The sequence below is a fragment of the Scatophagus argus genome, chromosome 3 (genome assembly GCF_020382885.2).
Source record: "Scatophagus argus isolate fScaArg1 chromosome 3, fScaArg1.pri, whole genome shotgun sequence".
Lineage (NCBI taxonomy): Eukaryota > Metazoa > Chordata > Actinopteri > Scatophagidae > Scatophagus > Scatophagus argus.
The window spans coordinates 15777944-15799239 of record NC_058495.1 but is presented as its reverse complement, the minus strand read 5'-3'; the positions used below and the strand labels follow the sequence as shown (position 1 = coordinate 15799239).

Sequence of the window (21296 nt, the reverse complement as noted above, 5' to 3'; positions counted from 1 at the left end):
TATTTACTTAGTTGGCTGTATAGAAGCAATTATATCCAAATTGGTTTCCTTTACTGCGATTATGAAAGCCACGGATGAAGGGAGCCGACCGTAAATGGGCTGTCAGCACCACTAATTAGGGAGTTAAATGAGTCTATTCTTAGCCCACACTCTTTCCTGAGTAACACAGAGCTGAGCAGCAGACATCTGATTAGTTTAAAGCTCAGTTGTAAACATTTAAAAAGAAGAAGGATGACCATTAATGAAATTAAGAAGCCTAAATGTCTTCATATCTTTGAAATGTTATTTTAGGATCACCCAAATGAGCATTCAAATGCGCAAGCAGCTGAGGTTGTTGTACTTTTGGTTCATGTCTTATGTTTCATAAGATATTTCACAAAGCTAAGAGCATCCACATGTGATTAAAATAAATAAAGAAAACTTGCTAAGTAATTTGGCTCATAGTGAAATGTAGGGATCAGCCAAAACTCATGTCATGGTCAGAATCTTTTTATTTTACAAATATAATAATATATGTATTTCTGTCTCTAGTGAAGATTTCCCTTATACAAAGAGCCATTAAGATCTGCATCTAACACCAAGGCAAACAAAACTTACAGTTACATAAATATTCACTTGTCAGCACCCATGAACCCCTTTCAGCCATTAACTACTTGATGATGTACTGATGATGAACAAACATGGCATCAGATGCTCTGCTACCTCTAGATAGAGGGTGACTGCATGTTGAAAGCTATGTATTTCAGTGTTAACAATTATCTTTATAATTATCTTTTCATACAGTCACTTTAGATCATAAACACAACACCGCGTTTCACTGTCCATAACTGGTATCACTGGCCAGTATTTGCTTAAACATAAAAAAGTTAATCTATTAGTTTTTATTTAAGTTGGTTTCAGGTGATTTGATGAAAACATAATTCTGAATATTATATTCACACACTGGACCTTTAAAGCATCTGAGGAGGATCATGGTCAGTGTACCTGAAGTAGCAATGCCTTTAAATGGCGAATGAATTATAACTTCTTCTTGCAAGTAGAAACTAAAACTAAAGCGCAGATCAACCACAACGTGTGAATAACATGAATAAGTGAATCACATTAATCATCTGTTTACAAAGCAATGATCTGCTGGGAGCCACAACCCCAACAACAGCCTGCAGACTCCCCATATCCCGACACGATCGAGAATCTGTGGGATGCACCAGAATAAGCCGGACCAGTTAAATGAAGTAGGTGAGCCAGTTTGCTCAAAGAAGAATACTCTGGCCATGCAGTTAAGGTGCAGCACAGTACAGTTTAGTTTTGATGTAATTTGCTCTAGTCTGGATTGGGGTGGCTTAACATTAACGTTCTGGAGAAGAAATAGTCCCTATAAAAACAGGGAGGACTGTGGATTGATTCAGAGTGAGACAGAGACCAGTTTGGAGAAGCAACAGAAGTACTGGCATAGGAAACGATGCAGTAAATGAAGTGCTGAGGACCATGGCTGCAGGAAGATGTTGGCTTTTTTAGCTACCTAAAAGGAGGCCCACCTACAAGAATCAATATCAGTTTGAGCATATAATATATTGCTCTCTCCAAAGCCACCACATTTTCTAAATGCTTATTCATCACCCCCATGTTAAAAGTAACTTGTAACACCACTGGCAATATGGTAACGTAACACTACACTATCCATCGCCTAACACAGTTACATTTTGACCATTTTATATTTTCTGCAAAAATACATGTGAAAGTGCACTTCTCATATTTATTTTGAGAAAAGTAATTAATAAGATTTAAACTAACTGGTAAAACAGTCTTTAGATTAATTGACTAACCCAAGAAAGAATCGTTAGATTACTCAATGAGAAAATAGTCATTAGGTGCAGCCAAAGATATATAACATTAGATATATATACGTTATTCAGAACTTGCACAAATAAAACCGTGGCTAGATACTGATCCTGTGGATGTAACTGGTCTCAACTGAGCCTTTAAAATACAGTATATTTTGCATACAAAGCGCAGCAAGTCTATTCATTTTACACGTCAATGATGCCAGAATCTACACAGGTGATCCATAGTCAGACAGCTCACCATATGAAGAACAGGTGTACCTCAATGCTTTTTCCAAAGATCAGGTATAAATGAGTTATACCTTCTCTATCACAGCATATCATATATCTTAACTCTTATATCAGGAGGAAAAGATGAGTGCAGACTAAGTGACATGCGTATAAAGGTGTCGAAGAAACTCTCCTCTGGTAGTTGTGTCTCCAGGGAAAACTGCTTGGCAGAAGTCACAAACATCAGACTGTGGCGCCACATCTGACATCAGCAACCCACCAGACTGACTCGAGAAGTCACTGTTCAGGGAGGGAGGGTTTGTCACAGCCACCTGACACAAATAGAGAGGATAAGACATGGAGCTTTTAAGGAGAATCCAAGAACAACTTGTAGAACCCCTGCCCATGGGCAGGATTTCTGTGCAGTAAAGGCACCTACATTCCCCATCTGCAGAGTCCCGTCTCCCCTAAAGTGATCTTCTCGCATCAGATTTGCTGAAGCTCCTGGGCACTTTGAGGAGTCCGGGCTTATCAGGGGTGCAACATTTGGGGCCAACTGCAGATTTTCTTTTCTCTGACGAGGCGCACACACATGGAGCTTAGACATATCTTCAGTGAGGAGATCAGAGAAAGTCATGTCATAGGCTGCGGCTGGCAGTGAATGAGGGTTTTCATGGAGATAAGCAGGGATTTCTTGGGTACACTGCACAGGGATAGACATCATATCACTGGACCCTCCATTAGAAACAGTGACACCTGCAGACAGAGATTTAGATATGTTAAGTGAATCATGGGCGACACATGTTTAGGAGCATTGCAGTTACCACAGATTTTAAATGAACCTTGCTGTTTCTGCAGAGCTGTTGTGAGTTGATGTAACAGAGCTGCCTGTCTCAGGCAAAGTGACCTCAGGCGAAGAAACTGCTGGTACAGTTCATTGTAGGCTTCCTCCATCTCACCAGCGCATGGATATTTCCTAGTAAACAGAGGAAATGACAAAGAACTACACAGTGCACTTATCTATCTGACTTGCATCTGCATAGAGAAGTTTGCTGCAGCCAAAAAGCCAAAGCCATGTTAATCACATATCATCCCCCTCCAATGGTGAAAAAAAAGAGAAAAGTTTTCTTGTCACAAAATGAATCACACTCATTTCATTTTAACCTGTTTTTTTTAGCACATGTAATTACATTTGCTATCATGTTAGCTAAACTGTCACTCTCTGGATGTCCTTCAGTGAGATGCTTTGTCAAGTTGGACGGGTTAGTTTCCTTGGTCTGTGTGGGTTTAAAACATCTTTTACATAAGGGCTTTGCTGTACCTGTGAGCTAATGAAATATTTTGCTTTGAGCATCTGCTTTGACAATAAGTCATAGACAGTCAGCAAAACATAGCCATGCCTCTCCTTTGGTCACCATGAAAAGTTAAATATGCACGAGAGAATACAGTGGACATGGCCATTATACCTGCAGGGACTGGAGCGCTGCCCAATGCCCAACTCTGTCACACATCGACGCAACCGATAATACAGCCCAGTCTCTCAAAACACTCAAACTGATACGAATAAAATGGGGTATGGTATCATTTTTAACAGTAGAGTATATCTTTCTAGTAGCGGTATATTGTTCAACATAAGCCTTGCATAAGTTTGTTTTGTCCAGAAAAGTTGTCTTAACATTACTTAAAATGAAATGTAATGTTTGCTGTAGACACACAATGCAGTAAACTTAAACTCAGGCAGTAACGTGCCTGGTAGAACAGCAGGGACCACCGAAAACTAACTTCACACACACGGACACAGCGCCACACGGTCTGGTCTATCCTTGTCAATTCTTAGAAACGCCCCTGTTCACATTTAATTTGATTTATTCAGTTAGCTGTAGCAGTTGTTGGCCATAAATTCAAACATTTTGACTACTGGACTACTGAATACTGGAATCAACTGTAAACTACCCACAATGCTTATGTTTTATTTATTTATCCCATAAACTCATAAATTACATGGACATTTAATCTCAATGTCAAGACTGTTCCTGCATATTGAGAACATTAGGTGCATCAAAGTCATTTTGTGCAGTTTAATCATGTTTTTTTTTTTCAATAATACCCGAGGCAAGTTACATTTTCCGGACACAGCTATGGACAGAGCTTTATCGCTGACCTTGGTCTTTTGAAATATGCAACCAAGATATATCAAACTTTTCAAAAGGCCTTTAAAACCACTACTGCCACTACTGTCTTCTTTTTCTTTTTCTGGCTCTGTGAAAACTGATTTTATAGTCTTACCCCTTAAAAGCTCATGTGTCGCTGCTCCAATAATTAATGAGGCCTTGTCATTTCTTACGGCTGGGTTCACGGTATTCTCCTGTTGAGCCTCTGCTAGCTCACACAAGCTTCCTTGTCAAGGAATTAGACACTGCCTCAGTATGTAAATCCAGGCTCAAATCCCATTCACTTTGCACCACAACAACAAATTTGTGATGGTGAAATCCATTCCTCAGATGAGGCCTTACCACCCACAGCGAGTGTATGATGAGTCTGTTTTAGCTAATGGAAACTGTGCTCTACTCATGTAAAAACAAATTTGCTGCGATGGAAAATGTTAAGCATAAGGAAGTAGCTTTTGAAAACAGGGAAGTGAAACTTGTTTTGCACAAAAAGGAACTTCAACCATCACTCAGCGAAACATGAGAGTCGGCAGAGTGCTTATATAATAGCATTTACACAAATGACAAAGGGTCAGGCTCTATTTAATGTAGGACAAAAATGTAGGACAAAACATGATGTTAAAATAATTGGACTGTCAATGACTTCGCAATCACAATATGCTACTCGTAGGGTTTTCTTCACCAGGTAGAGAGAAATATTAAAAGTTTTAAGTTTTAAAATGGATTTTATAAAACACAAAAAATGTATACCAAATTCATTATAAGCAATAATGTAAAATAAAAGTAGGAGTACCACAGTCCTGTATTAGGAGCCAAATTCAAAAGTAAAAGTACTCACTTTACCAGAATGATCCCAGTAAATGTTATCTGTTTATGCATTATAGCAGTATTATAATACATAATTGTATAACATGAATTTATTATTACTGACACATGAGTGTGTAAGCAGCATTTCACTGTTGGCTCATTTTAATGGTAGTTATGGGTTGTTTGATCATTGCCAATGCAGCATATTTTGTTATACTGTAGCTTCATCATGCTTAAGCGCAGCACTTTGGTAGGTTCAATCTTTTGCTCTTGCCCTGGCCACATATATGTCATGTGTTCCAGTGTGATTCATCACACGTTGAGTAACTTACTGTCCGCTTTCAAGCCTCAGTCTGACCTCACATGAACAACAGTTGTGTAATTTTCTCTGTAACGTGGAGACTCGCTTGACTTACTCAACTCGATTTCATAAATTCACGGAAAAACGCGGAACTCCAACCGAACTTCGTTTTCTTTTCTGTGTCTTTTCCAGATAGGAGACTTAAATCAAGCGAGGAGAGTTAGTTTTCCCATGTGGAAGCATATTTAGAAAATTAAGTTTTCTTGCGCTTACAATGATCGTTTCAGCGCCAGCAGGAAGTGCAGACGCAGCTGATGATGATGATGATGATGGGTCGGCCAAACTGGATTCTCATTTTACTACAACGTCACTGTCCAAACCTAAATCAAAAGCTCACCTGCGTCAACACAGGACACACCTGCCAGAGGCTGCCTTCAAAATAAAAGACACAAATTTACGAGTGAACGTGTTGTTCTGCGAGTCGCTCACGTTGAGAGGTGGTGGTCTCATGAAAATATGACATTGGGCAGGAACCATGAGGACAGACTGAGAAAGGAAAACATAATAACCAAAGACAGAGATCTCATTATCAATTCAGCTCTTGTTGTGTTGTGAGATTAAAAACACTGAGGTCACGAGTCTCGCTAACTGAACCCTATACACTTTAGAAAACAATAGTTAAATAATTTGGATTTTTGCATATTTTATTTAATATTAATTGTTACGTTTTCTGTAAATGTTATTTCCTCTCATGGTGGTCTGCATCCTGTTTCCAAGTCTTCTCCACAGCGCCAGAATAAAAAATCTGGGAAATGTGCCGACTTATTTCCTCACTTTTTTTGTCTGTTTGTGGCACCCAGTTGGTACAGCCTGGGTTTTATTGAACTCTTGAGAGAAATTTGACTGGCAGTTGCAACAATTGACAGTAATATAGGCCAAAATATTGCATTAATTTAAAGATGTTGAGTTTCCCACATGGTGGCATGGTGGTGCAGCGGTTAGCACTGTTGGGTTTCAGGTTCGAATCCCAGTCTGGGCCCTTCTGTGTGGAGTTTGAGTGTTCTCCCTGTGCTTGTGTGGGTTTTCTCTGGGTACTCTGGCTTCCTCCCACAGTCCCAAAGACGTGCACATGAGGTTAGGTGGCAACCCATTAGTTGGACAGCCCAAAACAATGACAGCAGGAAACTATGAGTGAGCTTCTGTGACAGGAGCAACTGACTGAATGATATGAGATATAAAAGGTATAATCTTACGCACTGAACTTTCTCTTGAACTTCATTTAGCAAAGATGTTCATTTTAGTATTTATTAGATTACCTCATACCCTCACTTGCACATGCACATTTATGCTGCTATATGCTAAAACCAGCTTCTTTATTTAAAGGTTTAGCTTATTTAAATGTTTACTTTTTATATTCTATTTTATTCAACTTTTTACCTCGTACTTTTATATTTTTATATTCTACTTATTGCTCCTGGGACCTGAGTCCTAATTTCGTACCATAAACATGTGAATGTGAGCTGGTATGACAATAAAGTTCCTTGAATCCTTGAATCATTGAAAAAAGGTCTGAGCTCTCTGAACGTGCTCACATGTATGATCCAGCTGGAAGTACAGGCTGTCAGCGTAATCAGGCCATGTGCCTTCATGCATTTCAGAAAAGTGGCTTTAGAGCGAGTCCAGAAGGAAGGAGCTGGGATTTTTAAAGTTGGAAGCTACTCCTGTCTCCAACTTCAATAACCCCAGCTTTAAAGTTTGGCTAGTTAGCCTGCAATAATTAAGTTTTTGGTCACTGGGGGGCAGTGCAGCAAGCTATCACCTTATAAAGGTGAGTGTTAGCCAAAAGTTGCCTATTTACACATCCAGGAGAGAGAGAGCAACATTAGCATTGATTTAGAATTGTGTTTCTGTCCACCTGATCAATGTAATACAAATAACTGCCAAGTTGGGCGATAATACTTCGTTGGGTCCTTATCCGCGACCCCCTTCACAGAGTTAGTTGTTGAAAGACACTAAAAGTAGGTTAGCATCTCTGTAAGCTCAAACCATGTTCACAGTGACAATGTTCACATGCTGATGTTTAGCAGGTATAATGTTATAATATTTACCATGATCAGCGTAGGTTGGTATGTTAGCATGCTAACATTCAGTAAACTCTTTTAAAAAAAAAAAAACCTGCATTGCCAAAGCTGATGGGAGAGTCATAGATATGACTGTGTTAGACCTGATTAGTCAGGCAAACGAAAGCTCTGACCTCATGGTGGCCTAAGATGAAATATTTAGGGATTGTTGAAGCCATTATAATTCATCCTAGTTATTTCAGTCTGGACCGAAAGTATGGACCGACCGACCGATTGGCAGAGTGACATGGTGTCCTTAGTAGAGCCACACTGGTCGAACTGGTAAGAAATGTAAAGTCATCAGCGTTTGATCACAGACACTGTTTAACCAGTGGGGGCACACGTGTGTTGGACAGGAGCCACAGTGAACAGAGCTCTCCATGAAAATGTTCAGTCATGTTTGGTCCTGTTTCCTCAGGGAGTAGTCACAATGTGTGTGTGGGTGTGTGTGTGTGTGTGTGTTCCATCATGTGTCAACTGTGGCTGATGTTGATTTAAAAATAGACCGACTTTAAGACAGAAGAGTCTTGTGGGTGGCAGACTGACTTCCATGTCATCCATTCTCTGAGGAGGAGCAGCAGGTTTTGCCCTCATTGTCAGCCTCTGACAGCTGAGTTCATACCCAGCACCTTGTGATCTTAGACAGGTGCCAGATCCCTCTACTTCAGACTGGTTATGTAACCGTGTGAGGGCTGGGCAGCCTTCATCTCTCTGATACTTGGGGAGTCATGTCTATGTTAAGTCGTTTCTCCTCCAGCAGGATTAATTTATGTCGTTGGCTTATCTTTTGCTGATAGACACAGCTGCTAATGTGCCCTGGCAGGTTAGGTAGACATACTACTTAACCTTACTAGTACTAGCACGTACTAGTAAGGCTGAGTCCTCACCACTGTGGCTCAGGTTCAAGTCCAGCCCAGATCCCAGAGCCCTGTTTCTTACGTCATGCTTTGTCTCTCCCCAGTCTTTCCTGTCACTCTCTCCATATCAGATAAAGTAGAAATGCCCCAAAAATCTTCTTTAAAAAAAAAAAACAGATGTCAAAGAAATCTCATGAGGTGAGTTGTTGCAGTTGTTTCCTCATCTAGATTGTTGAAATCAGCTAAATAGTCATTCATGAATACTGGGAGTACACTCTTGCTGGCAGTTCCCTAAACTTCTCTCTACAGATGTGACGCACATTTCCACTGTGGACTGTCTGCAACAGCTTACCTCTTGTGAGATTACAGAGTGAGTATTCTTCCTGAGTGAGACTTGCATTTCTGGTTGAACAAAAAGGATTTTAAGGTCTGTCTAAGTATTAAACATTAAGTATGCTTTCTATAATGTTTTCAGACACGTGTAAACATAGGGACCAGATTTTAAAAAATTTCTTTCATGCATCTTGTTGTAGTACACTGTAACGCCAGGTCAGATTTGATTTTAACTGTAAACATTTGCAGTATCAGGGGTACGGGTAGAAGAATTGGAAGAGTTAGTTTTTATTGTAATTTATCCATCACAGAAAAGAGCAGTTCCTTCTAAGTGCAGCACCGACAGATCCAGTGTGATCTGCAGCACGAACATACAAAGGTGCTGCAGGTCTTTCTAAACTTCAAACTGAGCCAGTTGCTTCCCGCCTTGTGCCGGTCCTCATGCCAGTCTAATCTGCTGCTTTGCTTAGCTGCCAGTCAAGACAGGAAATGATTCATAAACAGGAAATGACATGATTTAATTTAAAAAACAAAAGTCAAATTACACAACAGGACGATGATGGCGAGAATAAGGCAGCCCCAAACAAAAGGTACATAAATTGACGATATTATTAGGCACCGAGAAATATACTGTTCAAAATATTCAGCAAACGTAAATGACTCACATGCTCTGCATTTGCCCTGTGTTGAGTGTGCATGTTAATTCCTATTTTTAACAGCTCCTCATGTATCCAAGGACATGTGTGATCGCTTCCACAGCCCTTAATGTGAACTGGCCAAAACTGTTCAATAAACATTACTTGTCATTATAATAAATAGTAATAGATTTGCAACACACATCGCAGTTATAGAGGATTAATCTGCATCCATCTTCAGCAGTCAGAGTGTGAGCTGTTAATTGATGCAGTTATTTATATATGCGTTGTGCTGTGTACTGTACCACCTGCCTGTGCTAAGATGTTTGCTGGTCTGAACCAAGTGTTTGCTTTAACCTTGAACCCCTCCTCACGACCAACTCACACACATACCCACCCGCACACAAATACACACCACGCCCTGACCCTCCACCACCCCCAGCGCCATCCCTTTGCACTTGATCCCTGTGTTGGGGCTCTCTCAAGTGTGTTTGTGTGTGTGCGGTGGTGCTGTGAATAACTTCCAGGCATGCAGCCAGGAACTGTCATCTGCCAGTGCAACACTATCCATCCTGTCAATCTTGTTTTATAATTGTAACGTTCTCATATTCTCCGGCTGAGCAGAGAGAAGTTTCCAGCATAGTGAGAGTCACACACACACACACACACAAAAAACACACACACACAAAGTGTCTTTTTTAATGCTTACTGTGCTTCTCCACTGCATCTCATTACCAGAGAGGCATTGAATTATAAAATCTGTAATCTAAAACAGTCACTAATCTGTTTGCATCCATTGTCCTTATCTATATATCAATTTCATATCCAACATGTTTGCAGAAGCGACATTCATCATTCATCACTGGAAGTCATCGTTCAAGCATGACCTCCGTCTTTCAAGTGCAGAACTGTGGCCACTCTGTAAAGTCTGTCGTACCCAAGGACACGACGAAGACAACCCTCAAAGGTCCACAGAGCAAGCAGGCTTCCACCATCCCTGCCTTTCTTAAACTCTAGAATGTTAATTCAACCGGCTCACCATCAGCTTATGAAAGCTTTAGACCGTGATGTGGGGCATACAGTTATCACAAGGATGGCATGAGCAATGACGTGTGCCAACTCGTTTATCAGCGGACTTTGTTAGTGAGAGAGACCAGATCCAATTACAGAGGTTTCTATGGGCTCAACAATGGGCTGCTATAAATACACTCACAGAGGGTTTTCCACACTCAACAACGCACCCACACATACTTCTTGTGCTGTTCCACAAATATACAGTATGTGTGCAAATGAATTTGTGTTTGGATAAATATGGGCAACTCTGTGGTCATCACAGGAATTGAATTGTTACGCCAACTTCTCTTGGACACCTTAATTGTTGTGTTTTTCTGAATCACAGTGAGGGATTCTGCATTGAGCTGATATGCTCTTGAAAACAAGTCAGATGAATATCTGCATATCTCATACCTATGTGAGGGCATGTGTGCTTAAAAAAAACACATTTAAGTAAAAAGGTGGGGAGAAAGAACCACAGTAACCCCCCAAGGGAACACTAAACAGCTTTACAAAGTTATTTACAGCTCAGTCCGTCAATAACAGACAGGTGCAGCATCCTCACAAACAAACCTATTAGCTTTCCTCCTGCTGGAACAATATCCTCTGCAGCAATCAGCTGCACTTGTATGCATACACACACACACACACACACACAGACGCACCTTTGTGACAGGTGTTCTTAGAAATCATTGTTCAGACAAAGAATGTCATTTTGGTTCCTGGCATGTAATTTTTTTTTATATATTACATTTTGAGATAATTGAGTATCATATATGTACATTGTGATAGTCTGATCATTTCTTCATAAAGTATTTTGAACTTATTTTTGCATAGCTTTATTTCAAATCAAACCACATCTATCCCGAGAGTGGATTTGCTGTAGTTCAACTTCCAGTGTAATGTAATTGGCAGCTTGCAAAGTTATGCTCTCTAAATAGCTTCTCTAACACTGCGTAGCATTGTCACTGTCAACGTATTAGTATAGTCAGTGTTAGTGTATTTTACCTGATGTCAGCCTCACAGCTGCAAGCATGGCTGCAGTGTCTTCGTGTTGTTACTGATACGTTTGCAGTCTTAAGCATCGTTTTGACATTGTAGTCGATTATGGAGGGCAAACCACTTTAACGACTTGGTTTGGGGGGCCCAAAAGAATCTTTGTGATGTCTGTTGGCATTTTGTTGTGAGGAGACTCTCTGCGTGCTTCAACTGAGTTTGGGATGCTTTTGTTTTATTGTCACTGTAACAGCCTGCAGGTGCAGGGATGGGTTCTTATCAACATGTTAATATCAACTCTTGTGTTCTCTGGTGCAGCATTTCTTTGTTTTGGTAACTAAACATACCAAGAAAGTAGCCTTCAAATGCCTTTGATACACAATCGGGTTGGTGAAAAAGGCTGAACTCCATGAGCAGATAAGGATTCAACAAATTCTCACCCGGAATGAAAACACATCGATGTGGTACAGCATGTGGAAAGCAAACAGAACAGCCTACTAGCCTGCTGCCAGCACTGCCATCACATGCAGACCAAAAAAGAAGTAGGAATGCACACAGAGACAGAAGAGAATATGACGAACAGCTGTGTCAGTAAACGAAACTGATTAAAAAGCCAACTGAAATTTATAATCACACATTATGTGTTATATATTGTGGTTATATTGCTATTCTGAGATTAACTAGTAACTATACAGCTGTAATATGAATGCAACCCAATGGAATTAAAAGGTTTACTCCTCAACTGTAGTGAAGCAGAAATATAAAGTAACATGATTACTCATGCTAATCATGGGTTAGGAAAATACGATCATCACGAAAAGGTTCGGACAAGAAAAATCCTGCACAGCCTGATGCACTGCAATGATACAGCAAACGTGTCACTGTGTTACATACTCCATAAACCTTTCATGTATAGGAGGAGAAGGCGCAGAAGCAAAGTTGGAGCTCAGCATATTTGTGCAACAAACCACCATGACCAGTGAGCCACATATTCCTGGTCAGAACATGATGTCTCATGTGTACAGGGTGTAAGGCTACAGTTTGTTCCTGAATGCAGAGTGTTGCCTATCAGTGCAGAGGTTAGAAGTTAAGAGGCCAATGGCTGCACCAGATGATACCTTTCCACTTTTGGAAAAAGACGGTGTCAAGCTCAAACATGAGACGTTTTGACAGAGGAATGTGTTTTGAGTTTGGCTTTGGTCACATAAGAATAACCATAAAGTATGAAAAGTCACACTGAAAGTCAAAAGGGATTAACAAAGCTAATTTAGTTTGGACCAACGGATCTTTCTGAGAGGACTCATTGAAATGCCTCTTATGAAACTGTACTCCTCTGCTGTTCCCATTACATCTGAATTGGCCAGCATGCTTGCCATTTTGTAACATAATGAACACCTCAGTGCAAACTAGCTTTCGTGCTGCCTGCTCCTCTTTTCTCCCCTTGTCCTGTTTTTTCCACTCTGTCTGCCAACATCAAAGTCCCAGTGACCGGAACGTAGTGTACAGTAGGATCCGGTGTCGAGTGGCTGAATGCAGTCGGTGCTGCAGTCTGCTGTGGTTGCTAGCGGCGTGGTGTTGTATTCCATTTGTTCAGGGATGTTGCCAACATTAACGCCATGTGTGACAAAACAACACAGTCTCAGTGAAAAGGAGATGAAGGACTACTTTTGGTCACTTTTCATCACATCATTAATATGAAACAAGCTGCAGCACAGCGAGTGCTGTCTCACATAGCCAGACCGATCTTCACACTTCATTTTGGGCTGAGCCAGGGGCTTGTTTCCTCCACTGCTACAGTTAACAGGGAAACATTTTCTAGACTGTTCATAGGAAATAAACAATATAGACAAAAGTACTTGGACAGATGAACACTACATCAACAGGGACTATGATGACATCTCTTTCTAAATACATAGACTCTTTGCAGCTGTAACAGCTTCCACTCTTCTGCAAAGGCTTTCCATAAGATTTTTGAGTGTTTCTGCGGGAATTTTTGCCCATTCATGCAGTAGAGCATTTGGGAGGTCAGACACTGATGTTGAGCAAAAAGGTCTGGCTCGCAATCTCCATTTCAGTTCATCCCAGAGGTGTTCGATGGGGTTGAGGTCAGGGCTCTGTGTGGGTCAGTCAAGATCTTCCACACCAAACTCGTCTAACCATGTCTTAATGGACTTTGCTTTGTGCACTGGGACACAGTCATGCTGGAATAGAAAAGGGCCTTCACCAAACTGTTGCCACAAAGTTGGGAGCATAGCATTGTCCAAATAAAAAGGTGCCCCATAAAAAGGTGTGTCTGGATACTTTTGTCTATATAGTGTAGATCTGGTGATGTTTTACATTTTTCATTTAGCAATACCACAAATTGTTATTATTGTTATTATTATAATACCACTGAGGTTATTACAGTTCATCCCAAGTTATTACAATTAATTTTCTGGCAAGAATGAGGGTTTTTCTTTCTTTTGTTTTTTTGACAATCCATCCATCAATAAGCCGCATCACTGCACTGTGTCACTCCTTTAAATTATTTAGAAAATAAACACATGAATTAAAGATCTTTTTTTTTTTAAGATTTATCTTCAGTAGCAGCAACTGGGCTTGGCACTGGGAGCCACAGACCCAGAGGGGAAAGTCAGAAGATATTGAGATATGGATTAACATATGTTTGGATATCACATTATAGTGACTTTTGCCAGCCTTATCCTTTAATTATTTTCATAAGCCAATACTTTCAAAAACAATACAAAATATCCCCCCTATGAATTCAACCACAGAGTTCAATGAATGAAATATCATTCACGCATATAGAGAAATTGTCCCTTGAATATTCATCTTGGCCAGAGAAAAGATGTATTTGCAGAGACACGATACAAACTATAATGTGACAAATGTCATATGACAAGAAATCTTACTCGCTCTAGTTGCTAACATTCAATGAAGGCAGACATTGGTGTATTTTCCAAAAGATTTAATATCAAATATTCTCTTTCAAAACTCCTCCACCATTTTATGAAAGCCCTGCTAGTAGTCCACACACATCTCAAACAACACACACACACATAAACAGTAGGAGAAACAATTTTTCTTCATACTGTTTGAACACTTTATGAAGTGCTCTTAGCTGCTCATCTTCTCATCACATTTCAATGTGATTCCTTAAGGTATTTCTTAAGTTCATTTTGAGATGAAAATAAAAAATAAATGCAACATATTAAAAAAATGTGGAAGACAGAAGGGGAGTTTTATGAACGTAGAGTTTAAGTTAAAAACATATGTAGGGCAATGCATTTGGAGCAAAAGGCAAGAAACAAGCTGACGTAGTTGTGGGAAAACAAATCATAAAAAGGTTATGTCTACGTGTGGATAAAGGACACTCTGAAATGAGCCTGGACTTAATTTAATTTTCAACTGGATGGCTCTGCTGTAGTTATGAATTTAGCTGCCTCAGAAACATGTGAACAGGATTTAGTCTTTGCTGATCCTAAACCACCTGTCATCACTTGACGTCCTTCCAGTTTAGCAGTGAAGTGTGCAGTCAAGTATTGTATGCTCTTCGTCAAACTGTACTGACACCCTCAAGCACTTCATATCAAAAGCTGTCAAAGACCTAAAACCGTATTCATCATTCATGAGAGCAAAATTAATGAACTAGATTATATCGTTCTGTAATAACTGGGTCTCTCTGCAGGCTTTATTTGGAATGAAAATTCACTTAGTGTCGCTCACTATGGTTAGAGGACTGAGGTTTTTAAAAAGGCACTTTGAGTTTTCATTCAGCGGGTTCATTTTTGTGTTACTCTGGTACAGGGACGTACAGTTCAGCAGAAACCCTGCCAGCATCAGCCTTCACAAGGTGTTGCAAACACAAGAATATGTTGTTTGATTTAAGGCAGTAACTGGTAGTATCAAAGTAAGAGTAAACTTTGGTCCAAGACTTTCCACAGGAGAACAATTAGTACTAAAACTATCTTTTGTGATACAAACAAATTTTCCCTTTTGAAAAGCACAGCTCTTTAAAGAAACAAGACATGTGATTCTGCCTGCCCTTTTTTACTAAATAATCTATCTCAGCTTCTTAGTGGGATTGAAAAGCAACTTTAAAAACTTGCTTTTAAAGAGATTAGTGTGTTTCTTTTGTTTTTAGGAAAAAGCTGAGAATGTAATGTATTGCATCTACCCAAATGTCCATGTCTTCCTAGCTGCATAGCAGGACAACATTCACACATCTAGCACAGCAATAAAGTCATTTTACAAATGCACACAAATATATATATAAACTGTGTCCTGAACTGGTAATACCATTTCAACTCTGTCTATGACAGATACACTGAACTGAAAAAAAATTATGCACAACTCACACAGGTACCATATTCAATTTTAAAACTTTTAACTTTTTTTCTAGAAAAATAATGGTCTCTTGAACAATGTTAGGCATTTGTCAGCACCCCAGTCGGCGTGATAGAAGGCAGTCCAATGAGGTGCTTTGTGTCTATCTTTTTAGCAAATAACACATTTGTGCTCTTTTTTTTCAGAATGGCAGAGTATCCATAAAGATTTTTTCCACTATTGGTGGAGGGGGGACCAGGTCCTCCAGTTTAAGGTAGAAGATTCGCTGTAGACCCTGTGTGCACAGAGTCCTCAGTTCGGGAAGTTTACCCAGAAGACGTGAAAGATAGTTGGGCTGGGTCCGACTCACTTCTGATCCATTTCCATTCACGTGTTCCCTTAAACAGGTGATGAGATGGTTCTGAAAGTCCTCAATCCGTTTTGGCTCTCTGAGGCCATGGCGATCTACATGGAAAAGATTTTCTCATGAGAAACACGGTTCTAAATATATATATACATAAAATTCTAATACAGTCAGATTCATTGTAATGAAAAGCAAACATAAGCTTACCGGTGATGATAACTAGCGCTGCAAGGCACGCAAACAAGGAGATGTCTAAGTTCATTCGGTGCAGGCTCTGGGAGAAATCCATGATGGAATCAATCCAGTCACCAAAACTGTGAACGCACTGCAGTCGGTGGAGGACCACACCATTACAGAAGATCAGTTTGCTCTTCTCAGGATTGGACCTGCATGGTTTTACATCAAGAGTGAAATCAGCATACTGAAAGGTGCACATAAGTCTAATGACAAAGTAGTCAACGTGACACTTTTTAAACCATAAAAGAAGCCAACCTGTAGGCCAATCGCAGAATGAAGAGCTCAACAAAGGCAGATTCAAGGAGCAGCTCTTGGTCCTCTGTGCAGAAATCTGTGAATCCTGGGATGGTTTCAGCCCAGTTTCTTATTACATCCAAAGAACCAGTCAGCAAGTCATAAAACTGCTGGATATCACCGGCATCCTCCTTTTCTTTCAGGTTGTCCACTGTCTCCTGGTACTGAGGAGGAAGAGGTGGGACGGGTGAATGCTGCTGAACAGAACTGCAAATTCAATCACTGAGCTCTTCACTGTCTATGCTTTCATTCAACATCCTATGCTGAGGTAAGTGTAACGAATTTCATGAATACAAGAGAGCTCTAGACATGCTGCACGTCTTGAGACTTACCTTGGAGTAGTCAAGCTTTCCAATGCTTGGGTTGGAGTCTAAATGAGCCCTCACAAGAGAAGCTATGATGCTGACATTTGGGGTCGTGGATGAAGCCTCTGTCATAGTCTTGGGTTTGGATGGCAGACGACCCCGGCGACCTTTCAGGCTGTCTGTGCGAACAACTAAGGGACGGACAGAGAGGAGGAGAGGAACACGTAAAGCACACGTTTGTGACTCTCACATGGCCGTTGCTGCACCCCGCAATTTTAGAAACAACTGCAGTATCAGTTTCAGTTTCCCTTTTTCTGCAGCTAGCGCTATAAAGCTTTGGTTACATATGTCTGTCATTCCTAGCTTTGGTTTCACAAGACTGTCATTACAAACCCCTGGTTTCTAGCCGTCATACATTAGTCACTGAAAGCTTTAACGAGTCCAACATTGCATTACCTTCTTTGACCATTCCCACTGCGAGACATTTCTGGAAACGGCAGAACTGGCAGCGGTTTCTCCTCCTCTTGTCTACTGGACAGTCTTTATTGGCAAGGCACACATACTTTGCATTTTTCTGTACAGTTCGCTGTCAAACAGAGGGAAAAAATTGGTTACTATAGGATTAAAAATGCTTCACACATCTAGAAATCCAACAATAAATCTTCGCTTTTTTCATTTTTTCCATTTTATGTTAAGTAAGCCAGCGTTTTACCAGTATTGCACCAGTAAAGACAGACCAGTAATCACTGGTGCAATACTGATAAAACGCTCAGAATAAATGTCGTATTTGATCCGAGTAAGTCAGCAGCATATTTTGACTGGTTACTGGATTTTTGAAGCTGAAGGAAATATCAATGAGTTAAAAAAAAAACAAAACAATAATGATAATTTTTTTAAACAAATGCATAAAATGAGGAAACACTTTCAACAAGGACACCTTAAATTTGTGTTGAGACGAACGAACGTACTTAATGAAACATTGCACTGAAAATGCCATTTCTGTTCTACAATTTCTTGTTATTTATCTCCTAACAATAAGCTGATACAGATCTGCAATGAGCCATCATCACCTGCCATGTCATCCCAGCCAATTTATTAGTCAGGCTCTATTCAGCAGAATAAACCTGTAAAATGTGCTTCAGCTCTTTACCTTGAAGAAACCTTTGCAGCCCTCACAGGTGCGGACTCCATAGTGCTGACAGGATGCATTGTCACCACAAACTGCACAGCGACCCTCACTCGACCCTGGGTTCTGGGTTTTAGGAGACATCATGGGCCCCTCCACTATTCTGGGACTTTCAAGAGGCCTGTTCTCCAAGGACATGGGGGGGCAATGAAGTGGAGAGACATGCTGCTGAGGGGACAGGAAGAAAGGATCGTCCTGACCTGGCTGAACATCCTGATGCTGTCCGAGGGGAGAGTGCTGCTCTGGCATGGGGCTGAAAGTGAAAAAGGAGAGCTGCTGGGTCATGCCAGGCTTATCAGCTACAGAGGATGGGGTAGCTGAGGGGTAGGGGCTGAATGGGGAATCCCAAACAGGTGCAGGCTGGGTCTGAAAACTTGGTGTCGGAGGAGAAGCAGCAGCATAAATTGGGCTGCCATAGTAGTCAGAATCACAAGACGACAGTGTTTCATCAAGGCAGCTGAGGGCAAAGGATCCTGGGTAACAGCCATACACCTGAAGATCATCCAGCTTGAAGGCTTGGCTCTGCATCTGAGGGCAGGAGTTTTCAGCTACTGTGGCATGGCTGAATGAAACTGTAGAGGCGGGAGGAGATGTGGTAATCTTGCAGGAATAAGCATCAAACTCCCCCATGTAGCCATTTCCCACCAAGGTGTTGATGCTGGGCAACGAAGATGCAGACAGCTGGTCCATTTGCCCACTGATGTCCATCATCAGTTTGGCACTGAGGTCAGGATTTAAGAACTCAGAGTTGAAGTAGGTGTCATGGGGGAGGGATGCATATTGGGTTTGTACACAGGGCATCTCTAGGACAGAGGACAGGAATGTAAGATGAACATTGTTTACATTTATTTGTTTTAAATATGCATTATTAAATCTATGTGACTGTCTTCTAAAAAGTTGTTTGTGGATATGTAAATGAAAAAAAGCTTTTCCTTTTCCTTTCCTTTTTAAACATAAAAGCATAAATGCTTTTATTTCAAAATCACTGAAAACTGGGGCTGAAAATGAGTCATAAACAGATGTATGTGATAATGCAGTGAAGTCCAGACATCTGAGTAAATTAGGTATTACTTAAACCATTTGGGTCAGCATATTTTAATCCTTCCTCTGTAACCATCCAAACAGTAGCCTGCTAACACCTTAAGTGCACACTATCTCATTTCCCCCTCACATACCATTTCTCTAGCTTCAGGGCCAATCAGACTTCTTTAGAAAATGCAGAGGGTGGTCCAGTGGAGCCATCAGATATTGTCAGATATTGTGTTACTGACTGTTAATGCTCTGAAAACCTCTTTCAGTGGAGGGCAACCCTCTTTCACAGGGACTGTACCCGGGAGTGTTGCAGATTGTATTTCAGGGAGGGCTAAATGCCAGCTGAATAGGGAAAGGTGGCAAAGCATGTGTGTGTGTGTGTGTCTACATGGTTGGGTGAATGGGCGTGTATCTACAGGCGCAAACTTCCTCGCTCTACACCTGGACAGTCTTCAAAATTTGTTCAAACTTTTAAAAAAAAAGTTCAATTATTTAACTAATCTTACAGTTAAGCTTGACTTACGGGAGACCACACGGCTCAAGTGTCCAACGTATGTCTTATGTCCTATAAATACTCCCTGTTCTATACTTCTTCTCGTATATCAACAGTGATAGACCCGTGCATAAAACATACAAACTACAACATGTTGACAAAGTTGCTGTTGAGTAGACCTGACTTTTTAGTAAAGTCCTCACTGTTCAATTGCACTTTTATTACCAGCAGGAGTCACTTAATCAGTCAGGAAATTTCCTCATTAACAACAAAATAAACTCTACTTTAACAACTAGATGCTGCTGTTTACACTCTGTGTCCAGGTTTATCGGTTACACCAAAAGCTAATATTCCTTTTACTATAAAGGCAGCAGTTTTCTCCTGCTGGTAGGGTGTTGTTTGTAACAGTGAGGGTAGTCTATTTTAATCAACGCCCCTCTGAAACAGTTTTTACAAAACTTAACATTGCTGCCTTCATGAAAGTAGGATTGACTGCGGGGCTCTTGTATTAGAGTGCATTACTTTTAGCAAGGTGTACATAAGTTTGCAGCAGAGTGTATGTATATATATATATATATATATATATATCTGATTGCTACCCAGAGAGGGAGGCTGAGGGACATGTGATATTTTTAAACATATTATACATAACATATATTTTTATTTTCTATCAAATGAATCTGAGTATAAGGTTGCAAATGTTTAATTCTTATGTGAGCAGTCCACTCCATGAAGCATGAAGACAAGGATATAACTCTCACAACAGAATGAATGTGTTCCCCTGATTAAATAAATATCAATATATGCAAAAAAGCAGTTTACTTTCACTCACCTGGTTCATGTAAATATCCAGATTTCGAAGCTTTTCATTTATTCCAAACGAGTCAAACTGATGAATGTCACCTCTGCCAGCTGCCGTGAGCACACACACTCATTTAAGCACATTCACAAACACACACTGGGTCAGACCAACGCAGGAGGCTTCACACACTCTTGTTTTATTTTGGCTGCGTCGACAAAAAGGCGGGTCAATGCCCAATAATGGTGAACGTGGCGGTGGAACGTTCCGGGTCGTCAGCCAATCAGCGTCGCGCTCGACACAGACGTTCTCCGGTGTGACGCACGCACGGGATTCCATTGACGCAAGAGTCGGGGGAGCGTGCGTGCTAAATATAAACCGACAACGGCAGTGGTGTTCACGTGGGGCTATTACAAGATGAAAAATGCTAAAAATAGCCGTAGTTTGGAGGTACAGACGTTTACTGACTGGAAATGAAGATGTTACACACCTTTACGACAGGAAGGTGTGTTATCACGTGAGACCAGACCCGGAAACAGCTGGTTTTTCCATAAAAATGAGGGTTTTCCTTTCATAGATAAGATAGAAAATCGTATAAACTTTAAGTAACTTTTTAAAAAAAACATTTTATACTTTTACTCGTGAATTCCAAAGGTGTTCAGTGGGCTGTCAAAGTTTCTATTTCAAAATATATTTTACTATATAAGCTGCTGGAATATCGACCTGATAAAAGAAGAAAAGAGCTATTCAGCAGGTCATAAAGCCGCTGGATATCACCAGCATCCTCCTTTTCTTTCAGGTTGTCCACTTTCTCGTGGTACTGAAGAGGAGGAGGTGAGAAGGGTGAATGCTGATGAAAAGAAGCACCACTGAGCTGTTAACTATATATACTTTTATTCTACAGCTTGTACTGAGGTAATTTTAACTCATCTGATGAAT

General features: G+C 40.5%; 2 protein-coding genes across 5 annotated transcripts; both read right to left on the bottom strand.

Annotated features, from left to right (window-relative positions):
* Positions 1–473: 473 nt before the first annotated feature.
* On the bottom strand, positions 474–5662 carry zgc:113184 (uncharacterized protein LOC553745 homolog). 4 transcript variants are annotated; one of them, XM_046384146.1, is made up of 4 exons: positions 5601–5662; positions 2894–3027; positions 2491–2807; positions 474–2383 (listed from the first exon to the last, which is right to left on the bottom strand). In XM_046384146.1, exons 2-4 carry the CDS (start codon positions 3003–3005, stop codon positions 2207–2209), a joined length of 606 nt encoding a protein of 201 aa, XP_046240102.1. In that variant the 5' UTR covers positions 3006–3027; positions 5601–5662; the 3' UTR covers positions 474–2206. The 4 variants fall into 4 exon arrangements, with proteins under 4 accessions (XP_046240102.1, XP_046240100.1, XP_046240101.1 ...); XM_046384144.1 differs by lacking the exon at positions 5601–5662 and adding an exon at positions 5443–5594; XM_046384145.1 differs by lacking the exon at positions 5601–5662 and adding an exon at positions 5359–5587.
* Positions 5663–14274: 8612 nt separating this feature from the next.
* Positions 14275–20551, bottom strand: LOC124056555 (probable nuclear hormone receptor HR38). Its single transcript, XM_046384114.1, has 7 exons — positions 20391–20551; positions 17998–18836; positions 17304–17433; positions 16875–17038; positions 16504–16706; positions 16219–16397; positions 14275–16112 (listed from the first exon to the last, which is right to left on the bottom strand). The coding sequence occupies exons 2-7, from the start codon at positions 18832–18834 to the stop codon at positions 15850–15852; spliced, it is 1776 nt and encodes a 591-aa protein (XP_046240070.1). The 5' UTR covers positions 18835–18836; positions 20391–20551; the 3' UTR covers positions 14275–15849.
* Between the last annotated feature and the right edge of the window lie 745 nt (positions 20552–21296).